Below are 20,438 nucleotides of genomic sequence, written 5' to 3'. Positions count from 1 at the left end.
TTTTATTTTGTAATAGATTTTCACTTAAAACTTGAGTGTGGCATCGTGGAAACAAGGCTTAGCAATGATTTTAAAAGCCACGTGGAAAGGCAGCGTGATTGAGTGGAAATCACATGAAGTTTGGGAGATCTGAGTCCAGGTGCTCCGACTGGCTTAATGAGGTGGCCCCCGGAGAGCTCCCTGTTCTGTCTCCTCCTGTGTAACATGGGAACATGGGATGAGTTGCCTCCCTCCTTGTGGAATGGTGCTGAGGATGCTGCAGCAAAAACGTGGTTTTCTGGAAGCACCAGAGTGCTCAAAGAGGTTGTTTAGTTCACTGTTTTCCGGTCCTCAGGCTGTAACCTCTTAGTGGGTTGTAAATTCAATTTACTGGGTTATGCTAGTTAAGAAAAAGGAAAACAAACTAGAAAATACCAGAGTGCAGGCACATACAGTAGCTGTCCTGTCTTGAAACTTTGATTTCTGCATGTGATTCTTGTGTGCATATGTGAGCGTATTGGGTTACCATGCACAACCCATTAAAATGAGTGCAAAAAGTAAAAAATAAATAAATAAACAAATGCATACCCACACTCATTTATACTCTTTAACTGTGGGTATGTGCAAATCTTGCATTTTTATGCTAATTAGCAGATGAGTCAGGGTCTCTAAAGCCTTTTACAACAGTTAGATTCTCTCAATGCAGTTTGCTCTGGGCTGCAGAAGATTGGGTTCCCCTGTACTAAAGTTAGCTGGAATTGCATAAGTTAGGGAGGAGAGTACAGATTTGTTTCAGAGTAAGAAGCTTCTTGGCCAGGCACGGTGGCTCACGCTTGTAATCCCAACACTTTGGAAGGCCAAGGCGGGCGGATCACAAGGTCAGGAGATCAAGACCATCCTGGCTAACAGGGTGAAACCCTGTCTCTACCAAAAATACAAAAAATTAGACGGGTGTGGTGGCAGGCACCTATAGTCCCAGCTACTCGGGAGGCTGAGGCAGGAGAATGGCGTGAACCCGGGAAGCGGAGCTTGCAGTGACCCGAGATCGCACCACTGTACTCAAGCCTGGGCGACAGAGCGAGACTCTGTCTCCAAAAAAAAGAAGCTTCTTCAGTTGTTGCTAGGTCTTTCCTCTTCATAAATAATATCATTATAATACTTTGGCAACATAGTAGTAATAACTCTAGAGCTAATAGAGGGAATGAAATATAAAAATATTTCCTTATTTAATTTCCTTGAGAGAGCCTGAGATCATAGACCAAAAAATGAAGTGACCTCCATAACTAAGTACAACAGACTCTATTTTCAAAATAGAAATATCTTAAAAATAGAAAGTTCTAAGAGTCTAAGAATGAAGGAACTATTTTTGTATCTTCAGATCCTAATGTATCTCCATGTGATCTTGGGCAAGTCACTTAGTGCTTCCGTGTTCGTTAGCTCCCATTTTGTTAGCATACTATAAATACTCAAAACACCAACATTTTGTTTGTAGACGGTAGCATTTAGAACATTAATAGCATCTTTGTGTTTTGTTGTTGCTGTTGTTGTTGTTGCTTTTGTCTTTGAAGGGACTACTGTGATTTTTGCTTAAACATACCCTGTTTGGGGATGATTGCTGTGGGGGGATAACTTTAATTATTTTAAAGTAATTGTGTATATTTTTCATTCTTTATTTCTTTGCTTAGCAGACAGAAGGTGGAGCACAGACAGACGGCCAGCAGTCACAGACACAAAGTAGTGAAAATTCAGAGAGTAAATCTACCCCGAAACGGCTGCATGTCTCTAATATTCCTTTCCGCTTCCGGGACCCTGACCTCCGGCAGATGTTTGGGGTAAGTCTCTGAAGTCTTTTTATGGATTTTACAATTAAAGTAGATTTTAATCCCCCAGATGTGTTATTAGTCATTATTACTTTAGGATTAAACTACAAATAGATTGAAAGAACCTGAGGTAAATCAGTCTTTTCATCAGTCTTTAGAAGCCTTTTTCTGTCATCCAGTCTGCTCTAGACATAGTTTTGCATGTGGCTGCACACATAAGGTGGCGATATGACCCAGCTTGCTGTGACTGAGGGGTTTCTTGTGATGTGAGACTTTCAGTGCTGAAACCAGGATGGTCACCCTACTCACCTACCAAACTCAGTAAACATACCAATAATATGCTTAGTTTCATCTGAAAGAACAAACATGCACATTCTTTTAGAGCAATGATTCCTAAACTTGTTTGCACACTGGAAATTACCTGGGAAGCTTAAAAAATATTGATGCCTATGTCTGACATTCTAGGGTTGTGATTTAATTGGCCTGGAGTGTGGCTTGGGCTTTGGTATGTTTACAAGATCCCCCAGGTGATACTAATGTGCACATAAGTTTGGGAACCATTGCTTATTCATCCTGTCGCCTTCTTTGTTTTTTCTTTACCTTCCATATAAGCCCAGCTCAATACTGCCTTCCTCTCCTCTTATCTCCCTCAACTCCAAGACCAAAGAAACTAGGTTCAGGGATGCGTTATTGCCACTCTCTACTTAGCTTTGTAATGTCTAAAAAGATTCACAATGTAGAGAATACAGGTTTAGAGGTGGCTTATTGAAGTGGAAAGAGTATAGATTTTGGAGTCAAAGAGCCTGGGTTCAAATTCTATTCGCATGTGAACTTTGGAATTCATGTAACCTTTTTGAATTTAAATATCATATTTATAAACATAGAGACAGTAATGTCTACCTTTCAGAGTGTTATAAATTAAATGAAATAACATTTGTGAAAACAGTACCTCAATGTTTTGTTTTTATAATACTTTATTGCTCATACTGCACAGTGTCAAGACCAATATCTAAAATCATTGTAGAGGATTGGTTTGCTACCTCTGATGTATTCTTTCAACTGTTTATTTCCTCCTGAATCACCATCATGAAAAAAAGTTAAATTGCAAAGATTTGAGTTGTTGGGAAGTTAGTGAATGGCTGCTAAGGATCTTAATTTTTTCTGAGCCTGCTTGTTATTGCTTTTTGAATTTGACCAAACTCTTAACCCAGAGATAATCAATAGTTTTTTTGTTTTTTTGTTTGTTTGTTTGTTTTCTTTTTTAAATTCCACTAGGATAGCTGCCTGGTACTTTATTAGAAAAGCAGATGCTCTTCTTTAAGTCTTGGTTGTGGCCACTTCATGGTGACAAGACACTGGGGCAAAATTCTGTCATTTATAGCTGACTACTTGGATGTATTTTCCGCACTAAAGAGAAGGCCAGAGTTGAGATTTAATGATGTTCTTGAAGTATTTGAAGAGCTTTTACACAGAAAATGGTAACCAGATATTTTCCATTTTTTCTGAGAAGAGAGCAACAGAAAATAAAGGACAAGCATAAAGGACTTGGGTTACGCAGAAGAAACTTCTTGGGAGCATGAGTTATTAGGTTCTCTACTGAATTATTAGAGCTTATATAAAATCTTAGTCTCTGGAGGTCTGTGAGAATGGAGTACATTCTCATCTGCCAGAAGTGTGTTTTCTCTTGAGTCAGAAAAATAGTGTCCATTGCAGATCTGCCTAGGCCAGTTAGTGACTTCTTGAAATGTATTATGCCCTTCTCATAAGGCATAAAGTGCAAAAGAAATAATTTTTTCCTTACCAGAGATACCTAGTTGCTTTATTTTCTTCCACATTGTGACTCTCTATTACTTAGAAGAACAGTAACATTGGTAAAGAGCAGGCATCCATGCTCCATTTCATTAGCTTCATAAACTTGACAAATAGCTTCTTTTAGCCTCATTCTTCTTAACCATAAAAGGAGTGTGATCCTTACTCCAGAAGGATATTATAAGAATGCATTAGAAAATATAAAACAAAACAAACTCCAAAGCACCATACAAATCTTAGTTTTATAGGATAAGCATAAATGCCCTCCCATCTAAAATAAAACATTTTCCTTTTTCCGTGATTCTTCTATTAAACCAAACCAAGATGTCTTACTGTAGAAAACTTGGGTTATTAATACAAGTTTTTTGATAAAGATAGTAGGTGATTCAGTCCAGTGGAACAGCATGATTTCTGTTTTGCTCTTTCCATTTTCCAGTTTTTTTTCACATTTCCCAAAGTCTGGTTTGAAACCCAAGTGAAGTAGATAATCAGGTATGACTCCAATACTCAGAGGGAAATATAAGCCAAAAAGATATCTGGAAATTTTCTGCATATACCTTCAATTCATTTCATCCAAGCATTGATTAAAACAGTTTTGTCTCTTTTTATATATACTTTCCCCCTAAATAATCATTGTGTTTTGTGTAACCCTCTAGTCAGCTATTTAGCTACCTAACAGTAGAGTTTAGGCTTTGTCTTTAGTTTTTGTTTGCTTTTCTGAATGTTAAAATGTTTAAAGAATTACCAAAGAGAGTGGTTATTTAAAATATTCTTGATGTTGTTGTAGAAATATTAAAGTGGTGAATAGCATGTAGCCTAGAGAAGTGGTAACACGTTATATATTGATTCGGATAGTTGTTCACAATCTATTGCTAAGTTAAAAAATAAAAGCAATATATGCTTTGGCAGGCTGAGGCGGGCAGATCACATGAAGTCAGGAGTTCGAGACTAGCCTGGCCAACACGGTGAAACCCCCTCTCTACTAAAAATACAAAAATTAGCTGGACGTGGTGGCAGGCACCCGTAATCACAGCTACTCAAGAGGCTGAGGCAGGAGAATAGCTTGAACCCAGGAGGCAGAGGTTACAGAGAGCCAAGATCGTGCCACTGGACTCCAGCCTGGGTGACAGTTCAAGACTCCATCTTTTTTTTTTTTTTAAAGCAAATTATAGGATGCATCTGATGTCTATAGTTACTTATCTCTACATGCCTGAGGGAAAGCCTGGAATGCTGTGTACTAAAGCATTACGATGATAGGATTGCAGATTATCTTTATTTTCTGTTTTCTCTTTTCCTTTTGTTTATATTTTCTACTTTTTACATAGTGAATATACTTTGCTTGTATAAAAAAAAGGAGGGTAACAGCCTTCTATAGTATATTATTCTACTTACTAGGATTTGCTTTTTAAATCTGAGACTGTTTTAAAAACTAAGAGATGTAGTTAGGAAAATTCCAAGTTCTTGTCCACATGAAGTATCTAGTGGGCTAACACTGTGAATAACTTTGGACAACAGCTTCCACACACAGGTGGATAAATTGCCTGAGTGAGTGAACTGAGAAAGGAGAAACTGTCAGCTCAGTGACGAGGAAAAATCAGAAACTGGTATTGGAACTTTCTAACAAATACAAACATAGAAGTTAAATAAGTAGTTTACTGAAGAAGAAAAATAAACGATTCCCATTTCAGAAGAGAACAAAATATGTGGATAAAAACCTGACCATAAGTAAACGTTTTTATTTTTATCTCTGCAGCAGTTTGGCAAAATCCTAGATGTAGAAATAATCTTTAATGAACGTGGCTCTAAGGTAAGCTCCATTTCAGTGTCAAGTGTGCTTGATTTCTTTTTGAGTTTTATGTTATTTTAAATAGCAAGTATTCAGAGAACATAAGCTGTTTTCAAGCCTGCATAAAAGTATCCTAATTATCCACCTTGGTTTAGATTATCTCTAAAAATAAGCTACCACATGGCCAAACTTTATTCTGATACGTATATGGGGGTGGAAGGGTGATGAAGTAAGAAGCAGAGACGGTTGAGGGAAGAGTGGGACATAAAGAACACAGGATGTAGGAGATGACAGTGCTTTATGAGCCTTAAATTCGGCCTCAGCTTTCTCCGTTTAAAGGAAAAGTGCAAAGACTAAATAAAGTGAAATTCTACGAGAATTCTATTCTGAATTCTATCAGAACAATTCAACCAAAATCCAACTTCAAAACAGCATACTTAGAACAAATTTAATGTTTTGATTATTCAGTTAACTTGCAGTCTCTTTTGAAAATTGTGACAAGACTTAAACAGAGTGAGCAATAACTGAGGAATTCAGTATGAACTGATTTCCTTAAGTTCTACCCACATAGGCAATCCTCAGGATGTAGAGTCACCTAAATCACAAATACAGTGAGTTAGTTTTTTTTGCATAAGAATGAAAGTAGTAAGTGTGTACTTTTACGTGTGTATTTTACTCTAAATGTGTTCTATATAAGAACTGAAATTTTTAATTAAAATTTATTTCCCCTATTAGGCTGGGCGCAGTGGCTCACGCCTGTAATCCCAGCACTTTGGGAGGCTGAGGCGGGCGGATCACCTGAGGTCAGGAGTTCGAGACCAGCCTGGCCAGCATGGTGAAACTCTGTCTCTGCTAAAAATACAAAAATTAGCCGGGCCTGGTGGCACACGCCTGTAATCCCAGCTACTCGGGAGGCTGAGGCAGGAGAATCACTTGAACCCAGGAGGCAGAGATTACAGTGAGCCGAGATTGCGCCACTGCACTCCAGCCTGGGTGACAGAGCAAGACTGTCTCAAAAAAAAAAAAAAATTATTTCCCCTATTTACTATTTTAAATTCCCAATCTGTATGATTTAGAATTTCCATGCATTAAAAGAAACAGCAATGTTTTTAGAACAAGGGAATGGCAAAGACTTACAGTAGTGTTGTGAAAAAAAAAAAGTATTTGATGAACTGAATATTTGGACATGTTACTTGAGAGTTTTCTCACTGCTTATTAAATGAAATACATCCTACTGAAACCATCAGCCATAGCCAAGCCTATAAATATTTACCTTGCTGTTGCTACTTTCATTTGTTAGGTTAGAGCAATTTTTTAGTTAATTTTCATTTGGTCATCTCTGTTGAACTTTGAAAATAGCTTTTGGCTATGGTTAAATCTCTTAAACATGTAATTTGAGGGAAAGCTAAATAAAGCCAATAAATGAGCTAATATTTACCTCTCCAATTTCATACTCCAAATTCACCATACTTTGGGAATTGATAACAGAGTTTATATATATACCTCCTGCCCCCATCTGTACACATAAAAATGTATGTGCTGTTCTAATGCTACTTATTATTATTCCCTTCCTTTGTAGAATGTATCAACACTAAAAGTGTTTAATTCTGACTATAACGATTATTTGTTAACTATTAAAGGGGTAATTATACTCTAAGCTTCCAGTTTTCAGTTAAAACAAAAATGATTAATATGCCTATACAGAACTTTCTCCAGCACTTGGTAAGTATTTTTTAAAGTGAAGTCTATTCAGACTGCAACCAGTAAACTATTTATGCTTATGATTTTTCTCACAATGGATTTCTGTTCCTTTGTTGCATTGTTTGTGTTTATTTTATGTGATCTTTTTTAGCTACAAGGTGGGAAAATGACAGTGGTTTAGAGATAAGAAGCACATGAGTGTAAAATAAATATGTGGAGATTTTTGGCCACTCTGTAAACTACTATCTGAAGTAGTTTTAAATATTTTTAGTTGTTAAGTGTATGTACTTAAAATATTCTTAACTAGAGTGTAACAACTAGAAGGCCAGTGTAGTTTCATCAGGCATTGAGGACTTACTCCTTACCAAGAAAATAATTTGTTTGAATTATTGTGAAGCAAAGGAAATTGATCTTTCTTAAGGCTTCTTTCATTGACTTTAAGGATTTGCCTGCTACCAATTCTTTTTCTTTTCTTTTCTTTTTTTTTTTTTTTTTTTTTTGAGGCAGAGTCTCGCTCTGTTGCCCAGGCTAAAGTTGCATTGGCACAGTCTTGACTCACTGCAACCTCCGCCTCCTGGGTTCAAGCAATTCTTGTGCCTCAGCTTCCCGAGTAGCTGGGATAACAGGCGCACACTACCACCCCTAGCTAATTTTTGGTATTTTTAGTACGGACAGAGTTTCACCATGTTGGCCAGGCTGGTCTCGAACTCCTGGTCTCAAGTGATCTGCCTGCCTTGGCTTCCCACAGTGCTGGGATTACAGGTGTGAGCCACCGCATCCTGGCCCCACATTTTTTTAAATTTACCTGATCCAATTACTTCTCTCATGTAACTTTCATTTGAAAGTAATGACATGAGCTTTCTCTTTGAGAAATCTAAAAGCATAGGCTGCTTCTGTCAGCTTGATGCTGTGTCCTCACTGCCCCATTTTTCTTTGGGCTGCTAAAAGGTGCACAGACTGTGTACTAATTGGTAAATATTTTAAAAACAAAGCACAGAATTCAGAATTGCCCTGAATCTGCCTTCAAGGACTGACACAAAACCTTGTTTTTGTCCTTCGAAGCTTTCTTAACTGCTACCTAAAGTTATTTGCTGGAATGGGTGCCCTTGGAACTGTTCTGAGGATCCTAATAGAGATTTATTTTGGAATCAAACCCATAGATGCCTCCTCTGGGATCCACCTAAGAGAAATTAATGAGCACTTTTTGTTTTGTGAATTAAGTTTAGTTTCTTAATCCTTTTATATGTTTGGGGTTGACTGTAAAATTACAGCGTATTTTGAAAAGAACCAGAGAAAAGGAGGCTTTATATAGTCCTATTGTTTAGTTAAGAGTTCCTCTAACTTTTAAACAGAGTGCTTTTCTGTACAGAAATTAGCTTTATTGAATTTTTTTAGAGCAGTAATGGAAAAACTAGTCACAAAATAACTCTAAGATAGCAATACTTAATGTAAAACAGGGTTTAATCAAATTGTTCCAAAGCAAAAAGCAACTCCATACCATATCTTATTTTGTATAATAAGACCATCACCCAGGGTTTTAGGATATACCCATTTGAAAACATAAGTAAACGGTGTTCCACTGCCATGCTCATGCCCTCCTTGTCTGCCAGTATTCTTCTTTTTCCAGCTTGCCTTTAGAGTAGAATTACTCTATAGTAGTTTTTTCTTAGTTGTTGACTAGTTTTTTCCTTTTTTCCTTCTTTTGCCTTCATATTCTAGATTTGGCTTACTTAGATTATAGAATGAATATATATCATATTTGTGCACACACATGCATACATATATATTTAAATTATTTCACGTGAATTTTAGTCTTTTTACTCCCTAATCCTTTATAAAAACATAGAATCACCTGTATCTAAGTTTCTTTGATTAACTGAAACAGAGATAGACTAGGCTTTTGAAAATGTACTATTAAGATATATGATGGAAAGTGGTATTCCTGCCAAAAAATTTACTAATTTATTCATACAGAACCTAGAAAATTATTATATGAGTTTATGTAGCTTTGTTAATTCTCCAAATTTCACCAGTAATGACAGATTATTAACACAAATAATAAGATAATGCCTAGAGTGACCATATGTCCTGGCTTATCCAGGCTAGCCCCAATTTACACCTGTTATCTTAGCATAATTATTAGTAAATGACCCCCTTCTCTCTCAGAATGTCCCAGTTTGAATGATAAACTATTTACTCTCCTTATATATCCTTTGGGTAACATCTTAAAAAAGCAGTCTTTGAAAAGGAAAACATGATGCTTAATGAAAAGTATAAAGAAAAAAATACATAGTTTATTAAAGAGAAATGTGCACTACTGATATTCTCATGTATCCTTCTAGTCTTATTTTCTCATATAGAACCTTAAAACATAACCCAAAATGGTCACCTAGTTCAGCCCCCTGTATTCTTGACCTTGCATTCTCTGCTAGAAACTTTTAGTGATTAAGAACTTGTTTTATTCAAAAGTTATTCCATTGTGGGTCAGACTTTCTACCATCTTATTCACCATCATCCAACCACATAACAATTTTTGGTGATAATTATCAAGCTTATTAAATAAAGAAATACACAGATTGTAACATTTACATTTTCTATAAGTTTTTGCCAAAATACTTCGGTATATCCTCTCTTGAATGGATATGTATTAAAATATTGAATATGTTGAAGTTGTTCAGCTCTTCAGATAGTGCTCATTATTAAGTCTACTAAAGGACTACAAATATTGCCCAGCAATAATTATTTAGATTTCTAGCAATTTTTTTCTTTTTTAAAAATTGATAGATATTAGATGTACATATTTTCAGGGTATATGTGATAATCTGATACATTCATATAATCAAATCAGAGTAATTGGGATAGCCATCACCTTAAATATTTATCTTTTCTTTATGCTAGGAACATTCTAATTATTCTAGCAAATGTTTGCTTAATGTGTTCTCATTACTTCTCTCAGGTAGATTTCTGGAATAATGGGGATCTAGGTTTAGGTTGGGCTTAAGTTTAGGCTGTAGTTAGGGGAGATAAAACTTCTATTCCCATTCCTTAGACACAAGTAATTTGCTGTAATGTTTTCCCTATTATCATGGCTTTTCATTTCATGCAAAGGGAAATTATTTATTTCTTTCAAAATATTATCAAAATACTTTTTTGGAAGTCACAGTAAGTAGGCCTTTTGACTTTCAGTAAAAATTAATAGGTAATGTCAAAGTGAAATGGTTTTTATTATATTTAAAACAGAATTAACAGTGCATGTGTTTCTGAAGGGCTTAGTTTTTTTTTTTTTCTTTTGTTACCATTATGGGCTTTAGTTTTATATTTTATTTATTTATTTTTTAATTTCTGTGTTCTGGCCATACCCAGGAGATCTGTCTGCTTTTGATTTCTCCCTTAAAAGTTACATGGTAAATTTTCTTACTCATTCTTCTGAGATCGAAAAATTCAAAAATTATACAAATTTTAATAATATTTTTACAATGTTCATTCTATTGCTAGTTATTTATTGCAGTCTGAGGCCAGACTAAAAAGGTCACAGTTACTTGGCTCCTGTATGTCCTCGATGATGTCAAGGCAGGATATGAAATTGCTGTCACACTTTGTAGAAGTTTTAACTACAACCATACACCTAATAAATACACCATTCTTCAATTTCCAGAAGTCAGCTAAGATACCTGGTAAATCACTAATGTAACACTGGTGTGTTTAAATGTTTAATATAGAAGGACTCTGAGGACTGCAAACTTAGAGGAGTATAAAGTGTAGAGACCTGCATTGCCCGGCACAGTGGTCACATTCAGCACTTGAAATTTGGAGAGTTTAAACGGAGGTGTGCCTGTAAGGGTAAAATGGACACCAGATTTCAGAATTAGCACAAAAAAAGAATGTTAAGCATCTCACTAATAATGTTTTAATATTGATACCATATTGAAATGTTAATAATATGTGTATATATTGGGTTAAATAAAATACATTGTTAAAATTAATCTCACCTGTTTCTACTTTTTAAATGTGGTTATTAGAAAATTTTAAATTATATATGTGGTTTGTATTATATTTCTGTCTGCAGTGCTAGTGTAGACAAACATGTCAAAATCATTTTTTAATTAAAAATTAAAGTTTACTTTTTTAAAATCTGATTTTATTAATAGAAGTTTAGATAACAAAAATTCTCCATCTGTTTACATAGCTGAAATATTTCCTCTTGTTCAGAATTTGAGATTAAATCTATTTGTTACAGATTATATAATCTATTTGTTACATATATTATACCGGTGTAGACTGGTTCAGTGTTTGATAGGTTGTATGATCATTTGGAAGCTGTTCTAAGGAAAATACTTTAGATTTAGACATAATTTTACTAACTTTTTTTTCCAAAGCAAGAGATCAGAATGACCAACTTAATGTCAATTCGATTTCTAAGAGTGAAGTGACAAAACATGAGTTCATGTAAGCAGACTTTTCGACTGATAACTTTTAAACCTGGATAATCTGGAACATCTTTAGCACAGTTTCTGGCACCTTTTCTAAAATGCTAAATTTTATTGAAGAAATAGTATATTCTAAAAATGTTTTAAGATCTGAGTTCATGTTACTGAAACTAAATTGTGAATGTGATAGATAAGGAAGCATGTTTGGGTTGATGGAAAATCACCTGTTTAAAGTTTAAACATGAGAGAAAAGTATTTAAGAACAGTACTTCAAAAATTCTAGTCATACCTCTCACTTTCCTAATCACGGACTTTAATTCTAAGGGGTATGTATTAATTCCCTATGACTTCTGAACAGATTACCACAAGTCGGGTGGCTTAAAACCACACATTTATTATCTTACAGCTCTGGAGGTCAGAAGTCCAAAATGGCTCTCACAAGGCTAAAATCAACGTGTTGGGTTCTTCAGGAGGCTCTAAGGGATCATCTGTTTTCTCCCCTTTTTTTATCTTCTAGAGGCTGCCCACATTTCTTGGACTATAGCTCCTTTCTGTCTTCAGAGCCAGCAATGGCCAGTCAAGTCTTTCTCAGGCTGCTTTACTCTGATTCGGACTCTCCTGTGTCCGCTTTTCACTTATAAGCACAGTACAGTGGCCACGTTGGAACACTGTATTACATTGGGCCCAACTGGATAATCCAGGATAATCTCTCTATCTCAAGATCATTAACTTAATCGCATCTGCAAAATCCCTTTTGCCGTGTAAGGTAACATATTCACTGGCTCTGGGGATTAGGATGTGGACAACTTTGGGAAGCCATTGTTTGGCCTATTGCAAAGTCTGTTTATCTTCAAAGCAAAGAAAGAAATCTTCTTACCTTTATGTTTCATATTAAAGAGTCCCAAAACATCAACAAGGCTTTCTTCCTCCTATCACCCCAGGGAAAAGATGCTTATAAAGATTGCTTTATTTTTATGTTTTTGGAATCTTGATTCGCATTTCCTTTGGTGTATAAGCATCTTTCTTTATAAAACACTTCTAAAACATTTGAAAGTGAAATTTTGTTCCAGAATGTTAGTCATTATTGAGAAAATCTTATCCAAGCAGACATGAATGTTAAACTTTGACATTTGCTGACTGTAAAATTGCAGTGCTCATCATACCACCTTCCATTCTTTTGGATGCAGTTATTGTATCACTAATGTTCTTTCAACACATTTCAGAAAAGAAGGTTATGGAAGATACTTAGCAATTAGATTTGAAAAAAGATAGAAGGATTTTAGGACTAATATAGTTTAGTAAATAGAATACTGAACTGAGATTTGAAAAGGCTTAGAATTTTCTCACCATTAGCTGGATATCCTTGGGTACTTAATCTCAGTTCGACTCAGTTTCTTTACCTTCAAATTGAAACCAATATGTCTATTCTTTTTACTTCATGGTTATATTTAAGAAGACAAACTAGTATGTATATTTGTATGTGGGTGTGTAGATATAGTCATAATGCTAATATCAAAAACCTAGGTCTTAGTTTTCATATAACTTAATAGTAATCCAACTATTAATTTACAATGTATTAATTTAACCTAAGTCATAAAATATATGACTGTGAGGACCAGTTGAAATACAGCCAAAATGCCCTTGAAGTGTGATATTAAAACTCATCACTCTGTGACCTTTCTTTAAAAGTTTGACTTTCCTATTGGAGGACTCAACTAGGATTAGAGAACTGGCAGCTTGTCTTCAGCAGGTGCTAGTGTAGATGACAAATGGTATAACTAATTATTAATGTGTCCTTTTATACCTTGTGGTGTCAGAGTGGCTATAAATGTTGATATCAAAATTTCATTTATAAAAATATGTTTGTGTTGGTATTTTCAACAAACTTATACATTCTTTAGGAGAGTATTAACTGAAATTACCAGTAGTATTTCATTCCAAGCAACATACGTTTTAAAATCTCTGTCAGCTTAGCATTGTGCTTTCAAGGGTATTTGTGATGTCCAAATTGTGGGTAGAGATCATCCATTGGAATTCTCCAAAACGCCACCCACCCACATAATCACTTAGAATGCTGAGTTATCAGATCCTTCAAAACAATGGAGTTGCTTTTATAAAATTTTATTGAGCAATGCGCATTGTATACCGTGTCAGTTAAGAACATGTTTTATATAGAGAGAATTGTTCTCATGTTATTAAGCAGCTAGGCAGAACTTCAGTTAAAATTAAAGGGTTCTGGGTTATCCTACAATGGAATATTCAAAAAACGCTAGCAGGACAATGAAGTTATTGGCAAATGAAGACTTTGTAGAAAATCCTAAGACTTCACCACTTTGTAGATATAAGCACATGGAAATTTTTTGTAAAATTATAGCTGCAGAGTAGAACGATAAGGACAGAGCACCTAGAATGAAGTGAATATGATGTTTTAGGAAAGTCATATAAGTATATAGTAAATGCTCCTGGTGTTAAAATTGGTAGTATGTGAACATCGGAGTGAAGGTAGTCAACTCCCTGGTCTCCTGATTTGTCTACTTAATGAGTTAAAGCTCCACTCCATTTTTATAGTATCTTGCAAGGAACAAATAAATTAATCCTAAGTCATTATACCAGCTGCATTGCTGTTTTCTGATATCCTTTTTCTACTGAATAGTGTACAACTGATGTCACTAATGTAGATCTCATTCCCATTGCCTGTTGACTGTTCCTTTTTTCTCTATATATAGAAAGTTACTACTACCTTTAATAGCAGATATAAACATCAATAAATGAGTAATTTAGGCAAATTTGGGTTAGCAGTTTTCTGAAATTCAGTTGAACATATTTTTACTCTAAGTGTCAATCTGGTCATTTAAAAAGGGCATTGAAGAAAAGTTATAATTGACCACTGCTTAGTGATATTTTTATTTGCTTAGAAGAGCATGAATGCTCTCCTCTCCCACACCCAGTACATAGAAAATTGTACACCGACTATGCCCTAAATTATCCTGTTCCCAAAGGAATTAATAGTGATATAAGCAACAGGCAACGTGGGGCTAAAATGATTAGACCTACTTTAAAAAAAAATCTCATTATGCGATGTTGAACCTGAATGTCAGATTTCATGTAGCAGTTACTGGGAAATAATAGATTTGGGATGTCAGAGAGTCAATTTAATTAAGTCTTTTTTAGTATTACATAAAGGGGCATGTATATTAAATTAATAACATGAATTGAGAGAGAAAGGTAGGGCATTAAAAAATCTTCAGATTTTTGTTTGAATAGTTTGACCCAAGTAACTCTGTACCTTAATTTTGGTCTGGCCTCATATGCTTTATGTTTTATTTTATTACTGTTACATTGCTGTTAATTATTATTATTATTATTACAGTTCTTTATTCTTTTATTGGATTTAATTTCCCTTTACAAATATGCATGGACCAAAAATGTGACTTTGGGAGATTATTGCTGAGTTGTTGCTGATGTCAGTTTCATACTATGATATTTTTTCTCTATTTACCAAGAGATCAGTATTTCAATATAACGATGTGCATGTTTTCCCCCCTTCTCCCGCTGCATGCAGGGATTCGGGTTCGTAACTTTCGAGAATAGTGCTGATGCAGACAGGGCCAGGGAGAAATTACACGGCACCGTGGTAGAGGGCCGTAAAATCGAGGTGCATGTCTTTAATAATTCAATTTCTGGTTTATATTTTTATTTCTCTTTTTTCGTGTTGCCTCACTTATTTCACATTTGGAACCCTGTCTTATGTGTGCGTGTGCACATGTATGTGTGTTTGTATCTCTGTCTTCTTCACCTTCTTGCACTAAAATGTATAAAAGTAACACTTCTATCTGCCTCCCTCCTCATTTATTGGTTGTTTGGGGGTTTTAATTTTGACTGTGTGTGTGCGTGTGTGTGTGTGTTTGTTTTTCATTCATGTTTTTCCTTCAAAATGTTCATCTTTCTGCTCTCTTGATTTTTTTCCTTTGCTTCAGTTTGCAATACTCTGAATTCCTGTGATCAGGCCTAAACAAAACTAATGTTAAATTGTCTAAAAACTATCCAGTTTATAACACTGTGTTCTATAATGAATCAAGGGGCCAGCCAATATCCTCTCTCTTGGGAGGCCAGTTCGCCTCTTTGTGCACATGATAAGCACGAAATAGAAGATTCTAGAGATTGTGGGGAGGGAGGAAATAATCCAAAACTCGTGTAGTTTTTAAATATATCTAATACCAAGAATTTTGATATCTAAATTTTTATGAATTAAAATTCTTAAACAGAGGGTTTGATGGCTGGCTGGCGAATGTACTGTGATTATGACCAAGTCTGCCGCCTGGTATTCACCAGCCCTTTTTGATAACACATCGAAGGTTAACTGGCTCCTTTCCCCTTTCCCAGTTTTTTAAAGTATTAAATGTAAAAGCCACCATTTTGAGTAAGATGTCTGCATATTTTGCTTTTTTTCCCCTCCTTTCCAATGGTTTAGCATTTAGGGCCCTTCACTTGACTCACTCTTTCCATGGTAACTATACACAATGCTGGCGATGGTGCCCGTTGGCGGTAAGTGAACAAAAGCACTAGAGAAGAAGCTTTTAAAAATGTAATTACAAAACAAATAAGAAAGAAAAAGTCCATCTGCCATCTCACATTAACACTACAAAATGTGATTTGACTTGTTGTTCCTCTTCCTTTTCCTTTCCCCCTTTTATTTTCAATGCTGTTGAGTAATGCCGCCTGGATTTTGGATGTACATATTGTTTTGTAGCAGTCTGAGCTGTTTGATTACTGACTTCATGGTGATTTTTTTCCCCTTGCACATCTTACTCAGAGTTACTGAACTCCAGTTTGGCTGGTTTTATTAATGCACTTCCTGCCCCTACATCCTTCCCTACTTTTCCTGTTTCCCAAACCCCCGTTTGTAGCTCTGACTGTTCTTTCTTTGCCTGTTACACCCTTCCTGACTTTCTCTTTTCTTTTTCCCTACCTTACTCTCTTTTTCCGGATCCTTGTTCCTGTCCCTTTCCCTATTCTTCCTTTCCCATCCCTTCAGTTACACGCAGCTGTTGGTCTCTTTTGCTGACTGGTGGTTTCTGATTGGTTCTGGCCATTTTTCCTTTTAAGTGCTTGGTTGCTTTCTGCTCCAGCAGCTGGTTTCAGCTCTTGCTCCATTCTAATCCTTGTCTGTGAGAACCTTGCTTTTCAGTTTCTCCCCTCTTTCCAAAATTGATTGTTTTTTCTTTCTTTTATTTGTGTGTGTGTGTTTTTTAACTGCATGCTCTCAGTCTCATCATTGTTGTATCCCATTCTTTCTTTTTAAATGTGAAACGTTTATATTATTTGGTGGGCAAAGCTAGAGTAAATGGAGTTTCAAGCTCTTTCCTCATATGGGGGATTATCACTGTACAAATCTTAAAAGACATAGGAAGAGGTTTTTTTAAGTTCTAATTCTACCTAAAATTGGTCTTTTCATAACAAAAATTTATTACCATACAAATTGAACACAATGTAAATTTGAAGAGGCAAAAATAAGACATTTATATTTTATGCTTCTTTTTTCAATTGGCATGTTTTATGACCTGACAACACAGTATAAGTCAAGTTCTATGGTGGAGCTTTACCCTCCTTGCGAGAGCTTTGAGACTGGTTCTGTCACTGGGCTGCAGTATGCTGGCATCTTAGTTCCATTCATCTTTTCTTCAGCAGCACCATCTTTGTAACACCTACTTACTCTAGCACTGAGAATGCTTTAAAATATGCAGTTCTGTAATGAGGGTGGAGAGTACCATAAAACAAAATAAATAAACAGTTTATTTTCTCAATTCTTTTAAGTGCCTACTTTAAAGGCTTTCTTAAAAGCTTTGTTCTTAAATTGATAGACCATGTAGTCTAGAAAATTCAGAATGGTCCTGAAGGCTGTCAACATGGGAATCTTAGGTTTCTGTATTTGTTTACTTACCTCAGACAGTAAAAATCTCTGACAGACATATTTAAAATGCTGAACATTAGGACAGGTGAAATCAGATTTATCACCTTTCCATCAATCTATTTCTTAACCCATGTGGCTAGCCTCTGTTTTATTAACAAACTTCAAAGTGAATTGCTAATATAGTTTCCTATTTACTTTTTTCTGTGTTTTCCTTAGTGCAGAGATTTCTCTGTTAAAAAGATGTCCAAAGATCTTGCAAATGTATTTTCTTTGGAGTACTGATATTTGGAAACCAAGAAACTCACTTTACTCTTGTTATCCTCATTTGATAAGAACTTTAATTAAAATACTATATATTAATATTTTATATTGCTGTGTTAATTATTTAAATCAATGCTCAGAAATTTACATTTTAAACTAAATACTCTGTTATTGGATGTGCAACTTTGTGTTCCCTAATGTGGTCCACTTCTTCCCTGCCCTTTTTTCTCCTTGTTATTTTTAGGTGAATAATGCTACAGCACGTGTAATGACCAATAAGAAGATGGTCACACCATATGCAAATGGTAAGAAATTATAATCTTCGAAAGAGTGTTTATTCTTGTGTAAATATATGAAGTTTTTATAAACTTCTAAGAATGTCTTTATTTCCGTCTTAAGACAGTTTTATTTGTGTTGAAGTAGTCTCTTTACCTGGGACAGTATTTTATATTTACAAAATAACTTTGTCATTACAATTGAGCTAAGTTTTTAGTTATTAAGATGTTACGTTCTAAGTAAAGTTCATCTTTTACACAGTGCAAATATGCTATCTAGTTGCCTATTAACCCAAATTGGATCCCACCTGAGCACCTTCTTTTTCAGCTGCTGTAGCTCTTTCTAATATGTTAGACTTGTCCATAATACCCCTGGATGCCCACTGACTCTTACTTTTACTTCTGACTCTCATTCATCTGAGCATAAGTGGAATAAATTAGGAGGATATTTTAATCACTTTTATAATTCTGGACCTGTTGCTCTCCTTAGCCCTAGAGATAACAGCCATGGGTATGGTTGTGTGTGTATCATTTTCTGTTTCATGATTACATATTATATAGTAAGGTTTATAAGTTTTTCTCATTGAGAAGGAAATTTTCTATGAATAATTTGTTACATCAGTTACCAAATTTAATCTAGACTCATGGTCTCTGAATGAGATGGAATATAAATTTAATCTGTAGCCCAGTAGTGGTTTTGCAGACTGTTCTGCAGAGCCAGTTTGGGAGAGAAAAAGGAAACCAAGTGGATTGAATTCTGAGGTCTCAGCTGTACTTTAGTCTGAGCAATTTAGGGTTCTGCATAAGCTTTTACTAATATCTAGAATAAAGGGAGGAGTTTCTGCTGGGTTTTTTTTTTTTTTTTTTTTTTGAGACGGAGTCTCGCTTTGTCACCCAGGCTGGAGTGCACTGGCGCAATCAAGGCTCACTGCAAGCTCCGCTTCCCAGGTTCACGCCATTCTCCTGCCCTCAGCCTCCCGAGTAGCTGGGACTACAGGCGCCCGCCACCACACCCGGCTAATTTTTTGTGTTTTTAGTAGAGATGGGGTTTCACCGTGTTAGCCAGGATGGTCTCAATCTCCTGACCTCGTGATCCACCCACCGTGGCCTCCCAAAGTGCTGGGATTACAGGCGTGAGCCACTATGCCTGGCTCTGCTGTTTTTTTAAAAAGTTTGAACCCACTGCTAGAGTATGGCTGTATGTGCTAATAATGTCTTAAATCAAGGAGAAATGTATCCGTATTGACTATATCCCATAAAGTCTTCAATAAATATGTTTAGCCCAGCTTTTCACATAGATGATACAAATTTATCAGCATAATTTGCATTTTTCCTTACTCCTTTTATCGGTATGATACCACTGCCTCCCACTTTACCTCTTATTTTCTTTTCACTGCTCTTACAAAAACAAGTCTCTACAATTTTGATAAAAACTCAAAGTAAACAAAATAGAAAGGAGAGGCAAAGAATGTCAAATTTTCTTTACATCTAAGGGAAATATTGTGACAGAAAGAGCCTCTGACTGGAATTCAGAAAACAGACGTTCTCCTTCTAGGTTTGACTCTTTATTTACTCCGTGACAGTGGACCAGTTTTTTAACCTAATTCTGTTTTCATATTTATAAATTGAGACCACAGATTTTTGGCACCAGGATTTTTTTAGAAATTATTGAAACTCAACCCTCCCAGCTTATTATTAGGAAATGAGACCCAGAAAAGTATAGTATTGACCTCAGATTGCAGATGTGGTATCTATTTTACCTTCCTCTTTGGGTTTTGTGAAGGTCAAAGGACATCTGTGAAAATACATTGTAAATTTTCTAAAACTAAATATATTCAAAGTATTACTAACAACATGTCAATATACATCCATTATATTAATTTTTGTTTTTGTTTTGAGGCAGAGTCTCTTTGTCACCTAGGCTGGAGTACAGTGGTGCGATCTCGGCTCACTGCAACCTCCACTTCCCGGGTTCAAGCGATTCTCGTGCCTCAGCCTCCAGAGTAGCTGGGATTACAGGTGTGTGCCACCACACCCGGCTAATTTTTGTATTTTTAGTAGAGACGAGGTTTTGCCATGTTGGCCAGGCTGGTCTCGAACTCCTAGACTCAGGTGATCCCTCTGCCTCCAAATTGCTGGGATTACAGGCTTGAGCTACGGTGCCTGCCCATTATGTGGATTCAAAGGGAATGCTCAGGAAACAGTGGCATTGGTAGGAAAGAAAAAGCTTATTTTTAAAAATATTATTCTAAATTAATATTCAGGTTTAGTAGGCAAGAAACCTTCTGCTGTTGTGTTAAAGGTCCTAAGAAGAATGTGTTGGGTTCCTCCTAATGAATTCGCAGTCAGCATTCTCATTTAGGTTGGTTGGAATCTCTTAATTTGTGCAGAAATGTTGCACAGTATTTGTGTAATCTGATGTTGCAGAATATTTGTGTTCTTACAATTCAAGTAGGATTTGAACCTAGA

General features: G+C 35.7%; 1 protein-coding gene across 29 annotated transcripts in view; it reads left to right on the top strand.

Moving 5' to 3' along the window:
• The window catches only part of RBFOX2 (RNA binding fox-1 homolog 2), a 291,043-nt gene that overhangs the window by 246,513 nt on the left and 24,092 nt on the right, over window positions 1-20,438 (top strand). For 16 of the 29 annotated variants that reach the window (XM_034948353.4, XM_034948350.4, XM_055105878.2 and 13 more), the window contains 4 exons: window positions 1,665-1,811; window positions 5,362-5,415; window positions 15,085-15,177; window positions 17,939-17,999. In XM_034948353.4, the coding sequence (XP_034804244.1) occupies window positions 1,665-1,811; window positions 5,362-5,415; window positions 15,085-15,177; window positions 17,939-17,999 (355 nt within the window). The remainder of the gene's footprint in view (window positions 1-1,664; window positions 1,812-5,361; window positions 5,416-15,084; window positions 15,178-17,938; window positions 18,000-20,438) is intronic. The other 13 variants (XM_057301017.2, XM_034948351.4, XM_034948348.3 and 10 more) reach the window with 1 other exon arrangement.

The sequence above is a fragment of the Pan paniscus genome, chromosome 23 (assembly GCF_029289425.2).
Source record: "Pan paniscus chromosome 23, NHGRI_mPanPan1-v2.0_pri, whole genome shotgun sequence".
NCBI classification, from domain to species: Eukaryota; Metazoa; Chordata; class Mammalia; order Primates; family Hominidae; genus Pan; species Pan paniscus.
Note: the sequence above shows the minus strand (reverse complement) of the source record. Positions and strands in the feature narration are given on the sequence as shown.